This window comes from Aythya fuligula, chromosome 2, assembly GCF_009819795.1.
Source record: "Aythya fuligula isolate bAytFul2 chromosome 2, bAytFul2.pri, whole genome shotgun sequence".
Taxonomy (NCBI): Eukaryota; Metazoa; Chordata; class Aves; order Anseriformes; family Anatidae; genus Aythya; species Aythya fuligula.
In genome coordinates this window covers 59,953,928-59,978,211 of record NC_045560.1, presented here as the reverse complement: position 1 = coordinate 59,978,211, position 24,284 = coordinate 59,953,928, and the positions used below count along the sequence as shown (strand labels likewise).

At 36.8% G+C, this 24,284-nt stretch overlaps 1 protein-coding gene across 1 annotated transcript in view; it reads left to right on the top strand.

Moving 5' to 3' along the window:
• Positions 1–24,284, top strand: part of POU6F2 (POU class 6 homeobox 2) — a 312,953-nt gene that overhangs the window by 126,671 nt on the left and 161,998 nt on the right. Inside the window, 2 exon segments of the mRNA XM_032182165.1 lie at positions 5,205–5,296; positions 6,266–6,494. Coding sequence (XP_032038056.1) covers positions 5,205–5,296; positions 6,266–6,494 — 321 coding nt within the window.

Genomic DNA, 24,284 nt, shown 5'->3' with positions numbered 1-24,284 from the left:
GGACTTCCACACAGCACCCGATAATTTGAATCTTATCAGTCAGACTGTTTCATTTATTTTAAGAAGTTGTCTATTTTTTTCGTGATAATATGGCTTGTGATTTAAATGCTGCTATGAAAACCCAAGCTCAGAGTGGCTTTATTGGTTTTAAAAATGTAAGACTTTTCTTACAGACTCACACGCTCACTTTCATGATTTCATTCTTAAAGCTGTATCTTTAATGTGAGTAGGTTCATTGGGAAAGAAAAAAAATGTCTACTCGTTGTTACAGTTACCGAGAGATACAAGCAATTTACTGTCAGCCTGTGGAACTGTATCTAAGGGTTTTAATATAAGCGGTTGCTTTAAACACTATGCTTTTCATTAATAGTGATTCATTTAAAATCTTTGCTTAAATGTGTATTTCAGAAGGATTTACATACTCTTTTGACTACTGAAAATCTAGTGTTATTAAATTTAATCCTGCTTGTTTTTTAAAGCCCTGAGCACTAAAGAGAGATGGCTCAATATCTCCTGGGTTCTGGTACAAAGATGAGACAAGTTAATGCTGAATTAACTTCTTGAAGACCACGAAGTTAGTTGTGTCCAGATCATCTGCTGAGGCTACCCCCATGCTGTGGTTCAAGCATTGACTTTGAGCGGGACTTGGAGCAGAGTTTGAGAGGAGGCACAGGAGCAGGCACAAGCACGCTTCTGCATCTGAGCCAAGAGGTCGAGGAAAGAACCAGATGGAGGTGTTTAACACATGCCATCACATCTCCTGCAGTGCTTCTCGGTGTAGTCGCATTTGCCAGTCAGCTTCAGGTTCCCGGACAGATTTGGACGTGTTGTGTGCCAAGGGCCGCTGGGATGGGCAGTGCAAAGCATGCAGGTTCACCTTGCCAGTGGTGCTCCAAGTATGTTGTGCTTTGACCCAATCCACACTCCTTTCCTGAACAATGTAACTACAGCTGAAGAGATAGGGGTGCCTAAACCATGCTGATTTGAGAATCTGGATGCAAGTCCCTCAGTCCATTAGGTGCCCATTTGTAAAGGCAGGATTGGAGCCCCCCTCGTGGAGGGGGGCACTGTGAGATAAAGACATAGGGAGCTACATTACCTGTTAGGTTGCAGAAGATGCGTATGAAACAAAACAAAGTAAATTGGAAAGCCTCGTTATAACTAGTGCATTTACAGCTGTAATTTCACACGAGGCTTGGAGGCCTTGTTTTGTGGAATTTTTTTCCCTTCTCATATTCCTCTTGTGGTTTTCTCATTTTCAAGCTATGTATTGTTGAACAAGATTTTTGCTTGCTTTTGGGGATTTTATTTTATTTTTTGATAAGGGAAGACTAAGGTTGCCTTTGTTTTACTTAGCTTTATTTTAAATAATATTTTATTTTAAGAGGGTTATTTTACAATGTTTACAGTGCACTTCAATTTTTTATTATGTCATGCCCTCTCTGCCTCTTGGCAGGATGAGGGGTGAATGTATGTATTATATAATTTATAATTAGTTTATGATGAATCACATATGATGAATACTGCTTATTAAATATTAAAGCCTTGTCTACAGTCATGCTGTACCATGGCACTAGCACTCCTGTCTCTTCCTACGATAGTACTGAGCAAGTGCGTGGACTTGGGCTGTGATGGCAGCACTCAGTTATAAGAGAAATTTTAGCTCCCTGCCTTGACTAATGGTGTTAAGGAGAATTACCTCTATTTTCAGATTGGGTGCCCCATTTCTGCTGTCTCCCTGCCCCAGGTGCACCAGTGCAATTGCAGGTGTAATGAGAGAACAAACTTTCCAAAACCTGCTTGAGAGGAGAGGTAGCTCCCCAGCTCTGTTCCTTGCCAAGATCCCCCTTGCTGGTAGAAAGCTGTACAGCATTGGAGGATAGCCCAGCAGGAGGTAACAGCCTGGACCTGGACAACCAGAAAATCTAGGCTAGGTTTTGACAGCTCATTTTTATTAGTAAGGAGTGGAATTCGCACAGTGGAATAATTTACCTGAAGACGTCATTCCAGCATCTGGAAGTAATGAGCCACCAAATAAAGGTGGGAAAACTGAGGGGAAAAATAGCATGGGGGCAAACACACTGCTAGGTTAGGCCAATAGTTTTAACGAGGGTTTTTTTCCGGTTGAGTAGCAATGAGTCTGTGAATCAGAAATAGTGCATGTGACAGAGCTCTCCCAGCTCTACAGATTTTCTGAACTCAGAGGAATCCACCCTATTAACGTTATTAGATAGAAAAGGAAAAGTAGCCTTTTACTGGGATTTTGTGCTGTACTTGGCCTTCCTGGGAGCTTTGACCTATGCTTCTCGCTGAAGACAGTGTACAGTAAGAAACGAATACTGTCACTCTGTGTGATGCAGCAGAACTTAACCCTGAAATTCTTGCTTCTCCGTATTTACTGCCAGCTCAGCAAGCAGATTTTCCTGTATATTTTGAAAAAAATACTGACTCTTGAAAGACTGTTATAACAGGTAGATTGGGAGGAGACTAAGTACCTTGTTAAGTGTATGAAGAATAGATGAGGTATATTATGGGGTAATACATAAAGTATGGGGAAAAATGAGAATTTAATTCTGAGAATATGGTATGCATAATTTCATACAGGGTACTATGTAAAACCACATTTGTGCACATGAAAGTGTGTGCTATTTTATTGGCATGTCCATATCACATAGGAAGTGAGCTAGAAGAAGAAGGCAGAGTGTTCAAGCAACAGAATTAAAAGATATATCATCTGCAATGAGTGACTATATGAAAGGAATGTAATTCTAAGTGATTCCAATTAGTGCAATACAAAAAAGAAGGAGTGCAATTAATTTGGCTTTATGATCTTGTATAACCCACTTGTACAACATACAGCTCATGAGATGAAATATTGCAAAATCCGTAGGGTACAAGAGATAAAAGAAAACAGTGGTTCTTAGGATGGTGGTACCGTGTTAAAAATAGGAAAACAAAGGCGTATTCATTTGGAACTTCTTATTTATTTTCTGGGAGCTCAAGATATAGTAATTGCAATTAAATCTAATTCTAGTAAATATTTGACTGCAGATTTGCACTTCTCCCAAAGCTTTCATAGGGCAATTTAATGACATGACAGATTATCAAGAGCTTGTTTTAATACTAACTAAATCACAGAGAGATCTCGGGCCTTAAAATTGCATAAACAAAATTGATTTATAATACTTGATCTTAATGGGGAGGGACATATACATTGGTGTTGAATCTTTGATCTAATATCACTTTATACATGAGCAGTGATGGAAAGATTAAAACACAAAACAAAAATAAACAAAAACCCCAAGCCTATAACATCATGTGGAAATTACCTAAAGTAAAATTGCATTTAGTAACGTAGCACCTTATTGTGTATAGGAGGAGCCTGTACTGAAGAAAACCTATGTTTGGTCCTAATGGTGGCAGCAGGATTAGGATTGTACTGCATTTGAAAGAAATGTTTTTCACTGAGTCACGTATATCTAGTTATGTTTCTTTTCAGAAACTCAGAGGAGTAAATTGCACACAAAAAGTATAGTGACTGTGTCTCTTTTTGCATGTTATAAGGCAATTGTTGGCATGCTTACCACTTATAATAGGTCATCTTATTCTCATTATTAAATCACGGTGGTCATGAAAATGCCAAACATATTTTTATAGAATTCACTTTATAAAAAGTCAGCAAGTCTGTGTGTTTTTATTAGTTCCAAATCAGATATTTCAATAGAATGTTTGTAAGTATTCCCAGAGCAACGTCCATTTCTGATTTGAGACCACACAAATATATTACAAATTAATCAGATTTTATGATTTTTGCATAATAACTCTGAACACTTATTATTTAATCCTATTCTAAAATGCTGTTATGATTGACACTTTGCTGTAGAGATAGAAGTCAATTGAATAATATGTAGCAGTCAATTTTATTTGTACCTTAATGTGCCAAAGTATTTTTTTTCACATTTCCATTATTTATAAGTCTGTCCCCTTAGAGAATATACAGAAGAATTTGTTTTAAATGAGCTGATAATACCCTCTTTAAAATTTATAAGTATGACAGAATTGTATCTTTTTCCTTAGCACACCATGGCGTGCCAATAAACTGGTTCTGAATTGTCTTGCTCTTGCTAATCATAGCACAAACAGTGGAAAAGAGCATCTTGTTAAGGCTTACTTAGAATGGGATTTAAACCACGCATCAAATAAATAAATAAATAAATAAATAAACAAAAAAACCCAACAACTAACAGAACTAAAGCTATCCTAACTAACCAGGAAACCTGAAGTCATTGCCAGAATTTTCTTTGTAAAAGACCATGGTAGTCTTACAGCTACTTCTGATACTCACTGTCATTCTTTCAGCTTCAAAGATAAATATGGGCCTGACTCTGCCATCAGTGCTTAAAAAGTTTGTAGATTGATGTAAGTCCTTCACTTGGAGGAAGTGGACAATGTGGACTTAATTTTCAAAACATCTCGGTACTTTCTTGCAACTGATAGGACATTTTCCTTTCTCTTGTCCTTTTATAATCTGTTTTGCAGGCTTCAGCAAAAAAAAAAAAAGGCTGGACTCTGTTCTGTGCTTAGTAAGTCATTATTGCCCAGCATATAGTTCGATTGTTGGATATTGATCATCTCAATAAATGCTCAAAAGCCTTGGTTTCACAGAATTTTGCTCTTCCCCCACATACAATTTTGAAAACAAGGGGAATAGCTGTCATTTGGAAGCATACTCGTTCTCAGCCTTTCTATTGTGCATCGTACTGCCTTTTCTGCCTCAGTAAGTGGCAACAGAAAAGACTTTATTAAGATACAAAGTAGATGTGACTTGATTGTTTTTCAGATAATTTTTGCTTTCAGAAATTAGAAAGGCTGATGCTCACCTAAGCGTTAAAAATGCAGTTCCCACACACACGGAGTGCTCATGTACTGTATGTAAATTGATGTATAATGCAACTCACATTAGCTGGGTTGATGATAGCTTCAGTTTCACTGCTGTCAGATTTTTGTATCTCCTTGAATGAGTTGGCTGGTCTGAATGAATGTTAGCATAATTTATGCAGCTGATAAGTGATTTGAGTGCTTGAGTTATTGATAAAGCACTTTAACATATCATTTTCAGCTTGATGTTATGTGACATCAGAGTAAAAGATAATGTGCTAGTCCTCAGGCTTGGTATTAAAGACAATCTCCTCTTTGAATTCTAGAGGCCAGAGGAAACACACTGCTGTCTGATACAAGCCCAGGTGACCAGCACCAACCCAATCAGTCCCATCCTGCATTTCCTGTTGGGCCTCAGGTCAGTATCTTTCCTTTAAACTAATCGAGGCATGCAATTTGATGAGAAGTGAGTAATTGTGATTGATCGTCTTTTATCTATATAATGTGGAAGACGTGATTCTATTTGGCTGCATTCTGTGTTACAAAAAGGGAGCATGTATGTATATATGTATCTTCTGTATGTTTTAAAAGGTAGTTGTCTGGAAGGGTTAGCTTTTTGTATGTTTTTCCAAAATAAATGTAAGCAGCTTTGCATGTTTAGGAGGTTAAAATCTTTGAACTTCTCATAGATGTTATTTTTGAAATACAGGTCATGATTTAATATTAAAAAGCTAGTGCAATTTTAATGCAACCTTATTGGCTCTGACAGTTCTGCATGTCACACACAGCTCTTGCATTAGTAAAGGCATTTCATTATTTTTTATGCCAGATATTTATTTTCTTTATGGCAAAATGTAAGCATAATAGCGTGACTCTGTTAAACCTTTTACAAGATTTTCCATATCACTTCATAGTTTTCTCCAAGTTCAACCATACTCTAAGAAGATACTTAATGTTCTTCCACTTCACAGGACAGTCTTGCATACTGCTTGGTCCACACAGCTTCTGGTAATCGTTGCTGTAGTGTAGTCAGCTCCTACCAATCAACATACAACTGGGAAAACCTGTGAAGTGTTGGCATTTAGATATTTGTAGGCTGACTTGAGTTAGGCCTTCTTGTGTTCATGAATTATTTTCAGTGCCTGTGTAATGAATTTTCCAGCCTAGATTCAACTGGAATTGCTACCATGCTACATGGCAGTTAGGCTTACAGATTCAGTCTGTCAAGTTTGTCAAAGCTTTTTGGGTTGGTGAAAACGTATGTTTGAAGATATTGGAGGCAGGGCATGTCCGTACCGGAACACTAAAGGATCCCAAGTAGAAGTATTAATGTATAATACTGAGCTGTGCAGAGTAAAATACGCGTGCTGTCTGTGTTTCATTACAGCCATTACTGACAGCACAACAGTTAGCCTCAGCAGTAGCAGGGGTGATGCCAGGAGGCACTCCAGCCCTGAATCAGCCGATCCTTATTCCTTTCAACATGGCTGGGCAGCTGGGGGGCCAACAAGGACTGGTCCTAACTCTACCTACAGCGAATCTCACCAACATCCAAGGGCTGGTAGCAGCAGCTGCAGCAGGAGGCATCATGACTTTGCCATTGCAAAATCTACAAGGTAAGTTATCTTCAGCATTTTTCTAATAGTCTTTTGCCTGTTTGTGTCACTTTGTCTCTTTTAAACAGAGCAATATCTTTATCTGATGAAATATTGCTCTTGATATTTATTGAAAGTTAATGCTTGGATTGGTTTTGAATACTTGAGAGGTACTTAACGGATATTTGCATTTTTACAGAACTGGAGTGGAGGCTGGATTCTTACATTCTTTAGGTCAGTACTGTAAAGTACTTGAATGATTCATTAGGCTTTTCTGTCATCAATGATCAATGTTCTTTACTCACGTTTCAGTTGAAAATTTCAAATAGCAGCATGAAGACAAGTACTCTGTTTCACCATTGCTGATTAGAGTAGCTGAATGAATAAAGGCAACTAAAAGCACAGTATTGCATGAAAATCACTTTTTAAAACCTTTTATTATAAAATCAGAGTTTCCTCAGTTAGCTGCCATTACTGCCCAGGATATGCATTCTTGTATTTTCTGTGGGAGATCTGCTTTATCAATAAGGTTCTGCCATCTGTCATCCAAGCCGTTTGGAGGAGTTACGTGACTCCAAACCACAGAAGCAAAAAGTTCGTCATTGCAACACTCCTACACTAAGGTATTTGCTGTATTCTCATGGTCTAAAATCCAACTGAAAAAGCAGTTCTATGAGACACTGCATGCCTATTTTCCTCTAGCATTCTGTGCTGTGAGAAACAGTACTCAATTGAAACACATATGTTACGAGATACAGATGTATTTATTTAATAGTCCCAATTATCTTGGTTGCTTCTCAGAAGGCAGATGCTGTTGAACAGAACTGAACCAAGTATAGTTAGATAAGAATTAGCCAAAATACTATGAGAGGAATTGTACAGCTTTAATGGAAGAGGATGGTAAAGAAGTGACTATCCAGTGTGGAAGTAGTAGAGGTGTGGGCAGGAAATATCAAAATAAAACTTTAGCTCCTTCAATTTGCTTTTGTTGTTGTTGTTTTATTTATGTATTTATTATTTCTTGCTGTCATAAGTAGTAGGAAACGTTTATCACAGACAAAATGGTAATTTTATTACATGAATGCTCTACACTGCACCCTAAGTAGTTTTTAGGTGATTATGCTATGGTTGCTATTGATTACTTGATGAATGGTTTGAAGCACCAAATCCTACAGGTTGTGAAACAGCAAAGGGAGAGACAGCTCATGTGTTGAACAAACTCCCTTATGAACTACATGCACAGTACTCTCACCTGTTGGAGCAGTTACTTGCCTTTACCTTGTGCATGTTTTAAAGTTTAATGTCAACAGACCTCTCTTATCATAGTTGTAAATGGTTTTCACTTTAATGTTTAAAATAATGTCTCTCTCATACCATTAAGCTGCACCAAAGAACCTGTCATTCATAAATCATAGATGAAAAGGACACACTAATGCACAAATTTTGCTTGTTTAAAATTTGAGAGTGCATGTAAAGTAGGGAACTGAAGATTAAAAAAATAATGCAGGAACAGGAGCGGGTAAAAGCATATATAACAAAGTGAAGGGGAAGTGGCTTTTTAGCGTAGGTGGATGATGAAATCTTAATGAAGAAACAGGCATTATAAAAATGTATCCCTTCACTCTAGAGTGCTCCAAGTTATGGCTGCAGTGTATGTAGTAGTATAAATAAACATAAGCTCGTGCAGTTCTTACGTCATTTATTCACCCTGCATTACCAAACCAGTAGGGATTAAGCCAGGAAACCTTTGCTCTTTAGTTTAGCTATAGGCATGTAATTGCTAGCTAGAGGGTGCAACTCTGCTGTTTCAAGCATTGACTTTATTAGGCAAACTGGTAGATGCAAGCATGGAATCAAATAGGGACTTGCTTGCAGTTCCCCATCCATGAGCTATGTTAGCTACTTTGCTGTTTGTCTGCTTCTCTCCCCTCCCGTCCCATTCCTCTAAGCACCTCACAACTTTGTATATACACTTGCAATATCCAGGTGACAAAAGGAATTACCGTTGCCTTCATTATTTGGAAGTGGAACTGATGCACAAAGAAATAAAAGAACTTTGTTAATATAGAATTTAGGAGCCCTAAATCACAGTTGTAAGCTTTTCTTGCTTCCTATATAGCCCACTACCCACCCAAGGCATGTGTAAATGAAGGTAAGAGTTTGGTGAGAATGCATTTTCTAGAGAATATCTTTAGCTGTGTGATATCATCAGTTCTGTTGAAATGACTGACTTCTGGTCCATATGTTTCATGGTTATTTGAAAAATAATCATAGCGTGTGCGTTCCATTTTGTAGCCAGCACTTTTATAGGTATATTCATACTGTTCAAGGCAGTTTGGGTAGTTCATGCCCTGTGTGTGAAATCAGACCATATTCATCAACTTTCATGAAAAGTTTCATGTCACAAACCTTATAGTGACAGTGTCAACATAGATGACTGAAGGACATGTTTTCATACTGTTTTCTAACCTTTCTCATTTCTCTTGTTGTAACATCTCCTTTCCCTAAATTTTCAGTGCAGTCAAACATAGGTGTCCAAAGCTGCTGTGAGCACATTCTTTTCCAGTTTTGTTCTTTCATCAGTAAACTTCTAAAACTCTTCATCCCAAACTAGCCTAGCCAGGTAATTGAGAAGGCTCCCTAAAGACTTTTTGAATGATGCATGAATTCAGAAAAACTGTGATCTAATGGAATGCTTTAATGGGTGTAATTCCACTAAATTTTGTGTTGTCTGTGTACGTATTTAGCTGATTTTCTTCTCAGGGACTTTCAGCTCTGGTTCAGGGTGGTAAGTATGAGACCTTAGGGTGATAGGATGAAACAATAACTTACTTGTGGAAAGAGAAAAAACATTCAGTGATAGGAATCATAGATATATTAACTATTTGAAAAGAGAAAACGAGAGTTCCTTTAAAAATTCAAGACATTGGTAAAATGGAGTGATTAATGATATGAAAATTACTCTTACAGTATGACTTATTCAGTGAAATTACCTATTCTTCAGTTGTCAGTTACTTATAAATATTTTTTTTTCCTTTTTTTTTTTTTTTTTTCTGTTAAATTGTTGAGTTGCTGTATGGGTCTGATCCACCACTAAGTCAATAGGAGTTTTGTTGCTGTAAGTGAAGAGAGGTTTAGATTGTAAGCTTCTTTTTAAACTATTCTTGATATGTGCTTGATTATTCTCTGTTCATTACACTGTGTCATTTGTCATACACACTGCTGCACCCCATCTGTTCTCTGAGCAAAGAAGTCAAATATGTGTGAACAGAAGAAAGATCAATGTGTAAATTCTTGCTGTGAACACTTACATAAAAATACATTTTCATCGACTACTATTAAGCAAATTTAATATGCACAAGGAATTTGCAAAGAATACAATTTACTTAAATGCCAGGGGACTGGTGGCAAAATAAAGCCATCTGCATTACAGTAAACAGAAATCTCTGAACATACCACAGATTCACCTATGGAACTTTGGTTTGCCATGAAGAGTCTTTTGATGAAAGCAAATAAAATCAACAACCATAACTTTTTATTGGAATCCACTAAAAATACTGAAGGTAAGAGATTAAACACCATCCAAGAAAGTTGTTATTCCTATTCCCAGACACATACAAACCTGTTTCGCTCTCACCGTTTCTAGAATTACAGCTGGAGCAAAGCAGTGCTTTTCTAAAAGGCAAAAATCTGGAGGTATCACAATAGCAATTGAGAGGTTGCAGGAAGGGAGGTAGATACCCTATAGGATGATGTGTTGCTTTGCCTGTTGCTTTTAGTCCATTGCTTCTTGGCATGTATTGAATAATACAGAAAACACTGCTAGCTTTCCATTTTATCACCCAATCAGTGGTTCATCAAAATACATTTTTCTGACTTCGGGAAACATTTTTTTTTCTGGGCTAAATAATTTAAATTTCTGCAGCTCCTTTGTCAGATCAGTTTTCACTAAGTTTTGTTGTTGCTTTTGTACTTCTCAATGGTCTGTCCAAGGGACTATTTTTAGAGCTTAATCTCAAAGTATTCAATAATGTCATGAAGCTGTTATTTATGGAAAAGAATTATCTCCTCAAACCCATCTTCCTTTTCTAGATCAGTGTAATATTTCTGTATATCTGAATAGAAAGACACTTTTTTTTCTTGGGAAGGGGGTGGGCTGAGTTTGTTCTGTTTTATTTTCTGAAGGTATTTTTAGCCCTCTTGAGTCCATGTTGAAATCACTGAGAAATGGGAATGTATTCCAATGCTGAAGAGCTGTTGTTCTCAGATTGTCCTCTTGTTTTACTCAGTTTCCCATGACAGCCAGTGAAGTTTTAGCTAAAAAAGTTAATATTATTTTAGCTATCCTTTTAGTGGGTATATGTTTGAAATGAGAAGGGACTAGTGCAAGTGTCATTTGCCAGCTCACTGCTGGCCATACAGGCTATGTGGATAAGAATTTGGGAATGGATATAAATTTGGGAATCTCTCTGTGAACGGTTGGCCCAAATATCACATTGTTATATCACATAACAATGTCACGACTTTTCCACCATAGCAGAGCTTGAATGATATTTGAACCTCAAAAGAAATCAACAGGTTGGAGACTCTAGCCTCATAGCATGGAAGCTTTATGTGTTTTATTTCCTGTACACTTTGTACTGTTCCTAAAGTGAGTGTCAATAATTTATTTCCAAATCAAAATTTCTCAATCTTGAGTTCTGAAAGAAATGAGAACAAACTATCTCCCCAAATCATTAGAGAAAAGCTTCAGCGCTGAAAGGAAGCCTTGCATGGCTGAAAATGTGAAATCATTAAATTACATTATTTAAATAGCAGCAGGTCGTATTTTAGCTGCAATACGATAGAAGGGGAAATGTATTCAACATCTCAAGAGCTAGAAGACAGCCATTAAAATATACTGATATGGGTAACAGTAGACATAGATAACAGTAGAACAAATTTAAAAAGCTTTGTGTTGTTTTTTGTTTTTTGTTTTTTGTTTTTTTTTGGGGGGGGTAATCCGTCAAAATGAATGTTGGGTAAAGGCATAATGGTAACAAAAAGGGAAAAATGTATTGTTTACATTTATTAGATCTTATTTCATCTGAACATAGATTTGTATCATTAATTGTGCAGCAGATAAAGTAAACATGCTCTGTCTCCATTTCCCCATGTACACAGACCTTAAAAATCAGAAATCAGAGAGAGATGAAAAATAAGAAAGAGACAGAAAAGAAGTAGACTACAAACCTCAATCACTTACTGATCTAGAGTCCAAATTTCAGTTTTTAGAACATTTTCTCCTTTTAACTAAAGTGATGCAGTCCCTATTCATTTGTATTCCCCTTCAAGTAACATGAAATAGCTTTCAGAGTCTACAGAAAGGCAGTGTTTCACTTATGTATTTTAATGAGCACCAATGTCAGTAATAATCAAAATGATGTTTCACTTAGAGGAATAGTTTATTCTCAGGTACTTCTGCAGTGTACTAACATAACCAGAACAAGAATGACAAGAACCAAGAAAAGGAGCTGCACTCGCTATTAATTTCAGTGAAGCCCTTAAACCAAATATACCTCCATTACCACTGTACAAATGCACATAATACAGTCACTGGGAAGAGCTCTCTCATACAAAGAAGGGGTTAACTGCTAATCTCCCTATCTCAGTACATGGAAAGAAATAGGAGAAATCTGGGCATCCTTAGGCATAGTGTGTTATGCACAGAGTGCCTATGGATTAGCAGCCACTAGAGGAGGCTTCCTCAGGCTGACGGCTGCATTCCTTCCAAATTGTGCTGTACAGGAACTGAAGTAACAGGCAGAGAGATCCCTAAAGATGGAGTATGTAGGTTTTGTGCCTCCACCTGTTGGCCCAGGAAACACTGTTTGGGAGGCCTAACATTTGCTTTTAGGAAAAAAGGCAAAAGCTGCCTTTGGAAGGAAGTATAGAAAGAGCCTTAATAGTCTGATTTTCCATTTGTGATGTTTTTCACCACCATATAAAGCTTTTCCTGCGGGAATGATGTGGCCCCATGTTAATTGTTTGTCTTGTTCAGTGGAAAATTGTTGCCTTCACAGAAGGAATGTGAAAGGTTTGGGGCTTTATTAGCTACTAGTTGTTTATTGATCACTCACAGTGTGTTAGCTATTCGTTGTTTGGATTTTTTTTCCCCTTAAGTTAAAAGCCTACCATCAGAGGCATTAAAATGCAGTAGTATTAATGTTTGTATGCTCTGTTGTTGACTTCCACACAAAATAGACCTCAAACATGCCTGTTTTTTCACTACTAGTGGCTATGGAGCAACATCGTCGAGGAATAATGAAGTGATGTAGATCAAATTAATTCTGAAATCAAAGTGTTCACACCTACTTAAACTTTGCAAGCCAAGTTTTGTCAGGGTCTAAGTTTCCAAACTTGTATGCCAAGAAGCAGATGGGAAAGACAGAAGTGGTCTGCTCCTCTCCTAAGTTTCCACCCAAAACCTATTGGTTAACTACCCTCTAGCAGACATGACCCCTAGGCTAGGAGTTGTGGAGTGCCTGGTGTTGAAGACTGGTATTTCTGGGAATGCACCCCTTTATTCAGCATGAGTTATCCTTCTAGCCCTGACTCAGACCGATACTGCTCCTGGCAGGAATATTCTGTGTGCAGGGTTATAAATGAAATTTCTGTCAACCAGAACATGGATGCATTTTAATGCTGTTTTTAAAGTATATCTTTGCACCTGTTTCCAGGAGCCTTTAATCTTCTTGAATTTAGACCGTGACAATTTAAATTAATGTAGAGAAAACTCATTCCAATAATGTTAAGCACTTAACTTACTGTAATCTTACAAAAGCCACAAAATTGGGAATGCAAGTAAAAATCCTAGCTGGTGTTTGTCACTCTGTTCCTCACCTCTGCATTGTAGCATACAGGCTACATGCACTGGTGGATCACATGCAAATAGATAGGTACATCCATATGGTATATGCATATATGACTCATAGGCTGATCCGGCTCCTAACTGCAATACAGTGGGTTACAGAAGGATTACCAGGATGGATTTGCAGCCTTCACTCTTAATTTCCTTGCCTTGGTGGATTTAAATCAGACATTTATAGTCTTTGTGGTTTAATTTCCTTTGTTTTCCTATGGTGTTTGTATTAATAAAATCCCTATGATTCATGTTTTAAAACTCCCTGGATAAAAACTCATGTTCCTGATAGACCAGTGAGATTCTAATCAAGCACATATATATTTAGGGACTTGCAAAAACAACAAAGTCTTTATTGACCAACTGGGTTTTCAGGCATTTTTAATAGTGTAAATTTTGAATCCATGGACCATACATGTTAACCCCCTGGAAGCCGATTTTTTAAATGAAATTTATTTGAAGTCTGCAGAACCACAGAACTCTTTTTTTGTGTGTGTGTTTTGTTTTGTTTGTTTTTATTGTCATAGTAAGTTCTGAAAATGTCTTGTGACTTTCTTATCAGAGTCTTAAAGATTATGCATTTTGAAACTTTTTATAGTATCTTTTTCTTTTTTGTCAAAAGTTTCTGCCTGCCACTCAGATTGGTTTAGAATGGAAACAGGGCCTGTCTGGTGACATCACAGAATCATAGAATCTTTTTGGTTAGAAAAGACCTTCAAGATTATCAAGTACAACCATCAGTCTGACCTACCAAGTTCCATCACTCAGCCATGTCCCTTAATGTCACGTCTGCATGTCTCCTAAATGCCTGCAGGTATGGGGACTCCACCACTTCCCCAGGCAGCCTGTTCTGATATTTGACCACCCTCTCCATGAAGAAATTCTTTCTCATAACCAATCTAAACCTTCCCTGGCACAACTGTAGACCTTGTCATTTTGCTGTATCACTTGTCATCTGAGAAAATAGATGAGAAATCAGAAATTATGAAAGTGAAACTTGCTTGGCTTTTCTTGTCCCCAGATCTCCATGTGATCTTATGTACTTTTGATAGAATCCTCTACCCATGGAGGTCTTCTTGCTCCAGTCTCATTTCGCTACCAATCCCTGAAGCTTCATTCCTGAAACTTTTCGTCTTTACACATGCTCTGACAGACAGAGCAGAGTCGCAAGACCTGTGTTCTGTTCCACCCTAGACATCTTATGTGAGGGCAAACAATTGACACATTTTCTACAACTCTTTTACCACCTGTAAGTGAATGTGCTGATTGTTAGTGCTCTGCTTTCCTACAAAAGTGGCTTTAAATCCCTACTGTTAAATGTCCTCAGATGCAGCTAGATCTTGGTTAATTGTACTTTTAATTCTTAAATTTTGTTCTGGTTCATAGACCTAAAACAGGCTAGGGGCTAGGCCCGTTAGTAAATTCATTTTCTGGAATAGTAAGGTGAATTTTCCTTATTTGGGACCTGCTTTCCAGCCAACAGATGGATTGTAAATTTTCACCAAGGCTAGTAAGATTCATCACAGTGTGGATTCTAAATCTATTGCCTTTCTTGTATTTATTTGCTTATTTATTTTAAGATAAATAATTCTTTTGTATTTACTAAGCTTTATATTTGACATATTCTACAGACTCTTCTTTCATTTAGTTGTTATATTTTGTTAGGATAGATTATACAGTGTGAAAAAGAAATCTTCGGCATAAAAACAAGCTTCTCATCTCAATTCCATTATATAATTCTGTTCAAGTTGATGCTGATGCTTTGGATTTACAGAATCTGACCCTTCAATGTCTTTCCCTTTTCTTTTCTCAGATACTATTTCTGTAGTCTCTTTCCTTATCCAGTGCTGGTTGTTCCTGTCCATCCTGTATATACCACCTTGGTTTTTAAAGTTATTCACAATCCAAATATTCCTGAATGTATTTTATACTGTGCAACTGATTTCCCATTATATCAGCAGTAATAGATGAAGAAGAGGTAAATGGCTAGTGGTGATAAACCTGTTGTAATTTTCCCACTATATTGGGTTCCTGTATGTTAGCAGATGCAGCTATAACAGGACATGAATCCTGTCTAAAAAGCAAGGAAATGATAGTAGTACATTTTCAGGAAATTCACTTATTGGCAAGCTGTAAGTTGATTCCTTTATTTTATTTATTTTTAAAAGGTTAAAAACTCTCGAGAACAAATTCTGTATGTGTTCTCCGAAAACTCTAAGTCTAGCAACCTGAACAAAGCAATCACTTTCAGTGTCTCTCTTTGAGATTTTAGCCTTTCCTTTCCCAAATAAATGCTTTTGAGCTATAAAGGAAGACAATACTCCCCTCCCAGCACTGTAGCATGTTTAAAAAATACTCAGCTCACCCCACCTTCATTTTACTGGTAACAAAATCAGTTCTTTAAATCTTTGTTTTACCCTGCTTTAAAAGGACTGGTAGTTCAAAGTTATATCTTATGAAATTGCATTTATCTAATATGAGAACCTTGGCCAGTTGCAACCAAAATTAAAAACATATACTATTTTTTCCATATGTCAGAAGAATATCATTGGTTGTAAGTGCAAGACTTATCAAGTGGATCTTTAAGCATTTATATTCCCATGAGTGCCATTATTTTACAATTTCTTAGTGGTATTTATATATATTCAACATTTGACATCAGATAATTTGAGTTTGCTATGTTTGTAAGATAACTCACAAGGGAGAAAGTTGTATTAAATAAATAATAGAGATAAATTTTATACTTCCATATATTTCAAAGCTAATGCAGCTAACTTGCAGTGGAATGGTAACATGAAGACACTGTGCTATAATTTGATTGATTTGTTTTGACAGCAGCCAAATAATTGAGAGTGAAAGGTGTCAGCACAGATGAAATATTGTATAAGCCACATTCAGAAGGCAACCCCAACAGCAATAGCAAGTGGAGTTTTATTTCCTTTGATATCACACTGTTACTCACTTCCAGTTTATTATAAAACCATGAAAGGTATGCAACTTTCCATATGATGGAGGCTTTTATGGAGAGGATAGAAACAGAAGTTTGTCAGGTACTTGAACAATAGATACTGACAATGGGATTTATGTTGGATACAATATAAAAGGGTAAATTATCTTAATCTTTCCCCCTGGTTTTCTCTCTTCTTTTAATCCCTTTTTACAGGCTACTGCTTATCTGGCGTCTTACCTCTAGCTTGGAGGGTAAGTGACTCCCTCCAGAGCAACCATCAGTGTCAGTCTATGGACTGCCTGGCAGGGGACTGATGCAAACACAGTGCTGCTATTACCCTCTCCAGCAGTGAGACTTGGTTTCAGTTCACCTCTTCTGCACAGCAAACTATATCCATTCTGGCTAACTGGGACAGGGTGAGGTTTGTCTATCTGCCTTATAGTATCCTACTGTACTGCAAGGAATACAAAGAATTACAGCATCTTTTGATCCTGAGAGATTGTAACTGTGTAAGTAACCTAGTACAGAGGGTAGCCAAATAGACCAGCTGTAATAATTTCTGAAAGCAAAATGATTTGAAAATCACTGTTGATCCTCCTTAAAAGGGTACTGAAGAAGAAGGATGGTGTACCTGTAAAAATACAAACTATAAAGCTTCCTTTGTCCTGAAGTCTCATTGAATTCAGTGGGAGCAAAGGAGTTTGAATTGAAATGTATATGTCCTGCCATTCATTTCAGAAATGGTTCATTAAGAAGACATAAGTCGATGGGAATGACAAGGGCTCTCAGTAATGAGCTCTTGCTCATGCAAAACAAAACAGTCTATGACAACCATCATGTTAACAAGATCAGGAACTCTTGTGGCTTTGTAATGTAACATCTAATCTATAGCTATACCTATACCTATACAAATAGAATTATCTTACTTGGAGAAAAGTAAATAACAGAATGGGATGAGATTGCCAATACAGAGCAATTTATACACAGTCACATTCCACTTATATTATCTTTGTCTTCTGATCATGCATTTCACAAATGGCATGGTGGAGATTAGAAATCGAGGTTGAGAAACCTAAACTTGCCTGTATTAATAAGGGAAAAGTTTGTTGTTTTTTTTTGTTTTAAGTGGTGTAGGAAGGCAGGAAGTAAGCCATTGTTTATAAAATAAATCTTACTGTATAGTAGGCTGCATCAACTGAAGTGTTTTGGTGTAGAGCAGTATTACATATGTGAAATGAATCCCCCTTTTTTCACCATTTGCCTCATGTTAGTTTGAGGTGTTTAGACCAGATTTATTTTGGAGGAAACTAGACTAGCAGCTCTGTTCCAGGAACACAGCAATAGTATTCCAGAGCCAGGTGGAGGCACAAAGGTCCAAACCAACAGTTGGCCCTTTGGACAGTTTCAAGAAGAATACATTCAGTGCAAGAAACCAGAGTAACTACAGAACAATGCAAAAACCCTAAAATGCAAGTAGAAGAGGATAAAGGGACTCCAAATCAACTTTCTCCATCTAGTGACCCACTCATGCTGCACCTCTAGCTAATATTCACATAGCCATAAAACCTGTATTAGTGGTTCAGAAAGTAGTAGAAGAAGTAACTGATGACTGGTACTTGCAATGAAAACACATCTTCCATTGCTGATAATTCAGAACAATGTTATTTAGGTGGAGGCTTACATTAGAGCACTGAGTCCCCATGTTGGAGGGTTATGTGGCTCATGTAATAAATAACTCTGCCATCAGCACCAGCAGAGTTAAGCTTTACTTGGCAGCTCTGATTTTAGCTACCAGGTAGCTGTAATGTTCTGCTTAGTAATTTTAGGTAAAAAGCTGAAAATGGAATGCCTAGATGTATATGCATATAAAGCTATTCATAGGCATTGAAATAAGCCTGTAAACATCTAAATCTGAAGTTCTGATCTGTACTTGCTAGAAGAATGTGATTTACAGCGGAATCAAAGGCTTCCCAAATACCAAGTTTTGTGTATGGATATTAGTCTCACCTAGAAGTACTAACAATTCATGAAAACACAGGTGATTAAAAAGATTCTCAGTAGAGTGAATGTGTTTTAGAGAGAAGTCTTTCCTTTTCTTACTAAAATGCCTTCAGATTTTTCTTTTTCACATCCCAACTTCTACTTGTGAGCAGGTGGATCTAATTATACTGGCCCTGTTAAACTTCAGTCTCATCCAAGAGCTTCTAGTCCGTAAGCTCTGGAAGAGAAACTCCTCCTGAGAACCATTTCACAAAGTGATATAAAGAGACAGAGGATCTAGTTAATGGAAAGATGCTCAAGTGTCTAATGTGCTTTCTGGCCACAGTAATTGAGATGCCTCTTTGGTTGCATACCCCTTGATCATGCATTTGCCAATACATTGCTAACTGAACAAAAATACAAAAAATACATAAAAGAAATATGAGAGAAAAATAAAAAGAAAAGTGAGGAGTTTGTTTGGAAAAAAAAAAAAAAAAGAAAAAAAGAAAAAAAAAAGAGCACAGCCTTCTGGCTAGCAAGGCAAATGGAAAATAAAGACTTAAAGAAGTAAGATAGCCACCCAATTGAACTAGGTCCTAGGCATCTCCCACATTAAATATTTCTGTGGGCATTTTACTGAATAGGTTAGATAACCCAATTACTCTCTTTTTTTAAGCTAAAGTAATTAACTGTAGAAGTCTTAATAGAGGACTAGACAGGTTGTGTTCATTGCTCCATAAGGATTCCGCTTACTATTAATACATGTGTTTTGGGTTTTCTCTAAATAAGGAAGCAAAGTAAACATTTTCACCCACACCTAATACCTAAAGTAACCCCACATCATTGTTACAAGTGGTCATCTCTAAGTGGTGATTGTGATATGGCAGCACAAAGCCAATTCCGGAGGCTCTCAACATTGAGTTTTAGTGAGGCAGATTCACATGAGATGTGCTGCTTGAGGCCCCGTTGACATTTGGGAGTTTGAGTTTTAAAAAAAACAATGTGAAGACCCTCAAGGTTTGGCTGACTATAACCTGCAAATAGTTTGGCAAGACCCTATTTACAGAGACTGTTCAAGAGCCTTTCCCTTCCCCCATTTCATTGTTCAGCACTGACACATTGCATTATGAGAAAGAGCCCCACTTAATGCAGAGCTACTTTCAATTGTCATGAGCACTCAGTCTTATTTAAACTGACACCCTCTCCATCACCCCCAAGCTAGAATCCCAATGTCAGAGTGCTTCAAGAAGTTGGGATTCAAAGCTCTACTGTCTTGCCTAAGAGCTGTGATAGAGTGATGCAAAACGGCATGCAAGAGAACTTCAGAGATAGAAGGACAATCCCAAAGCTGGAGGGAGATATGTTAGATATGGATGTGCCGGGTGAGTAGAGGAAAAGAGAGACAGCAAATTGAAAGGTAGGCTTGCATATGAGTTCAGAGGAGGAAAGAGACTTAGAGGAACCATGTTCTTCTCTTCATTTGGATTCATCATTTCATTAGACTTCATTGATTTGGGATCATGCCATTAGAAAGGATTATAATTCCAGCATGTTCCAAGAGAAGATAGTGCCCTTCCTTCTCCCATAACACCAAGTTGCTCTGTTGGTGTATTTGTCCTTCAAGGTTTGATGCTGAGGTTCTCTAGCAACAGGAACATATGCAAACATTTTGAAATTAAACAGCACAGAAATTCCTGGTGTGAGGAAACATAGTCTACCATATAGAGAGTAAAATGACCAGATGATCAGTCCTTTCTCTTACTGATTCAGCAAATGCTTATGCATGTGTTAGCTTAGGTAGTAGTTTAAGTGGTCCTATTAATTATTTAAAAGGGTCACTTTAATGTTCACTGTTTAGTAAAGAGAAAACTGAGGCACAGAGTAGTGAAATGACTGTCTGATGTTTCTGAGTAGGACAGTAGCAAAGACAGCCATAGAAACCATTCCTATGTCCAGTCCTGCCAAACTTATGCCTATGGATTTGTAGGGGGAGAGTGCTGTGTTTAAATTAACATAAGAAAATAACATTTCAGAGCATACCATTTTAGGATCTTTACTGGGCATTCATGTAAAGAATTTCTTATAGATTGTTTTAAAGGCTGAATCTTGCTTTTCTCACAGGCATATCTCACTGTTTTTGGGGTAGCTGCTTCCAAGAGTAAAGTTAGTAATAATATTCAACCATATATTTTAGCCCATTCCTTGAGTTATATAAATGCTCTGTTAGAACATGAGAAAAAGAATGATTTAAGTAACCACAGTCAATGACTGGGCCATGAATGGTTTCCCTCCTTTTCTTTCTTTTCTGTCTTCTTTCCCCTAGAGAAGAACACGATTGCAGTAGGGGTTTGGGATTAAGTAATCATATCTACTTTCTGAAATTTTAAAGCAGTTTATATTCCTGCCTGAATTTTTGATTTAGGAACAAATATCATTATCATGAAAGACATTTATTTCTACATGCAGCTACATTTAAAAAATGCACCTGCTTTTTAAAGATGGGGGGTAGAAGATGGAAGGGGGGAGTACCAATACTTGGGTCTCATGCCAGACTTTAATGTAAAATTAATTCCTTTAAAAAGATTTTTATAAAACCACAACATTTTTCTAATGTGCATTAAGAATGTTGGAGAGCTCACTGAAGCATATGCTTTGAGCTTTCAGGAGCAATCTGTAGTCAGGCATTTTAAATGAAAATTGATTTGTGATTTACATGGTCAGTGGAAAGAAAATTAACTTATGGAAGGTTGTAATGAAATATTAGACAAGTAAAAAAGTAGATGGTGATCTAGTGGAACTAAAAGTCCCATCTGGAAGAATTCTGTGACATTTTTACATTTATCTGTGTTCTGCATGAGTTGTAATGTTAGTGGTAATTTTATGGGACTGAACTGAAATGAAAAGGGTGTTATCACAGATTGCCTACAATATAGGATTGTGTTCAGTGGAGAGTCCTGTATCCTTTTCTCCATTTTCCTATAATATGACTCATTGCACTTTTTTCAGCTACTGTTGTTGAATTCATTCAGCCTTTTACTTGGGGTTATTAAAGAAGAACATCAAATGCTCACAAATACAATCTAACAGCACATTTAAAAGCAACACTGCTGCTTCCACTTACTCCTGCATAGTTGAGGTGCTGTCCAGGAGACTCATTAAAATATATACTAAAGGAACAAATGTTACCACTCTGAAACTATATATTAACACAAATTTAAAATTATTTTCTCTTTTAATTTATGAGTCATCAGCATAGTGAGAGGAATGAATTGAAGCTTCTTCAGAAAACATACTGCCACGTATGCTTTTATTCCTCTTTTTATTCCTCTTTTATTCCTCTATTCCTTTTAAACTCTGATGCTCAGTGTATGACATTCTTGATTGCTTTTGCTGTCAACTTCTTGGAGAATGAAGGGAAACATATCAGCATAGCATGATGCCATACTCCCTACACTCTTCTCCTGTTTCTGTAATAGAAAGTCTTCCTCCTGTTTCAATAATCCAGACTTTATTGGTATTAGAAAGAGGAACTCCTAACAGATAAACTTCCTCTTCCTTCAGTCTCCATATATGACAACTTCTGATTTATCCTAGTTTATGCGGTTTGAAATGTAAGGCTATGATCTGGCAAAAGATTCATATTCTATGGAATCAGGAAGATCTATTAAAGCATTTGGTGAAATTAGTTCCATCATGGATTTCAAAGACATCCAATTTTCAATACTTAGAGAAAAATCTTTCCATCAAAGGCATATTTCCTTCTGTTATTAAATAAATTAGCTTTCTGTCCTATCAAAATCTTGTTTGTTCTGGACATTGTCTTCCCTTTCACAGAAGAGGTGTGTTAGATTCCTGAAACAGGTGAAACTCGACTTAATACAATTTATTTTTCTCTGTTCCTTTAGCAAATATATCAGTCTGATTTAAGTGCATTATAAGCATTCTACTGTATTTGAACTCTAAAGGATTTCAGTGTGTCTTAGCACCATGCAATACTTGGACACTGCCAGAAAGCACAGATTATAGACTTATATCTCTTCTTTTTACCTCCTTTCTTTTTTGTTTTGTTTTGTTTGTTTGAGGTTGTTTTGTTTTGTTTTTCTTTGTTTCTAACAAAGTTGGAGAAAATGGTTAAAGTTGCACTATGTGCATATCACTGCTAGCTGACATAGTCTTAGTCACATTGTGCAACTCATACTGCAACATATTAGTGTGTACAACTGCATTACTGAGGAAAGTAGTTTAAAACACATCATTTTTCAGGAAATTAATTTTGTAAGCCTGTTTGTAAGAGGTGAAATATCACAGATCTATCATAAACAGTATATATGTTTTTCAATAGAATGATGTGGCTAGTAATGGTAGAGCAGCCTTTCTAATCACAGGATACTAAAAAGGTCAATATTAGGTATTGGCTTTCCGTCCTGTCCATCTGAAACAATATACCATAGTGAGTATAATCAGTAAATGGAGGTAAATGAACCTATTAGAAACATTAGCATTGCAGAAAGACAAGATTTGAGAATAGATGTTAAGTGGATCCTGCAGTCGGTAATTGTCATCCAGGGAATAATTACACTAATTAATAGCTGCTAACCCAAGACCCTTGTGCCTGTGACTTTGAATGAGTTAATGATTGCTGCTCTAGAGAATGTATTGCTGGTAGATTTTCAGTACGTGTCAGCAGAGTAAAAAGGCCCCAGGGAACAGACTTGGGCTCTGATGATCTTTAGGGTCCCCATTTTTACAAACCACAAGTACATCACTGAACGATCAGATAACGTCTCCACAGACCACAAAGCACTGAATAGCGGTTGGGGATTTTCGAATGAAGAGATCCATTTCATCATAAAGTTCTTGATTTGTAAAGTTAATATTAACTTCATGTAACCTCAGCCTTATAGCACTTCCAATCAGCAGGTTTTACGTCTGGGGCTGTCCTTCAAATGAACCACAAAAGCCAATTTTTTTCCATTGTCTTTCCTCCTGACCCTAGTTAAGTGGACTCTGTTTCTGCTGAAGTTAATTTAAAATGGTACCAAATCTATATTGACATAATTTCATTTTTGTAGGCTTTTAAACATGGGAAAGTTTATTTTACATAGAAGAATGGGTTTAATTCATTTGGCTGTTCTGTTCTTCCTCTTTGTCTCTCTTTTCTCCCTTTTGTGCAATAAAGTATACAAGACCAGTAATATCCATAAATTCATGACATATAATCTAGCCATATTCTAAGGGACAATATCAGTGACAATTCTTGTTTTTGTATCATTAAAACCAATAGTTGACCGGTGTCAAAATAGCAACCAAACAATTATAGTAAAATCAAGATTATGTTCATTAACAATGTTAATTACGTTCATTGACAGTGGAAGGAGAGCTGTATTTCTCTTGTTCTTTCAGTCTGTGAGGGAAAGGATTATTAATATACTTCAGAATATAAGTCCGTGGCCTTTGATCAGATGGAACAACACAAAACAAAGCACTGCCCCACACTGGAGCCTTTTTTTTTTTTTTTTTTTTTTAAAAAAAAAAAAAAAAAGCAACACCACTAACAATAAAATATTTCAAGGTAATAATGTAATATTGTAAGTCTAGGTAGTTGATGATTCCTCATATGTCTTCAGGGAGTTAGAAAAGATCATAAAGTTAGATCTCCTCATAAATTCATTTTGCATTCATTCTGATGCTTTTCCACAGCCCTCCAAATGAGCAAGAGAGGTTTTTAGTGCTAATGCGAGATGTTCTGGTCTAAACTGTTAAGCTGTTAGTTGACAAATGTCCTAGTCATTAGGTAGACAAAAAAAATTCTTATAGAAAAATCTATGGAATATTCAAAGAATTGGAAAAAACTGTGCTTTGAACCTACAACCCAGAATATAAATATAGAATCTGTACAGCACTTTGAAGCAAGAACAAACATTGAAATAGCAGAGTGAAAATGTGCAAAACAGTTAAAGAAACATATTCCTTTGTCAAC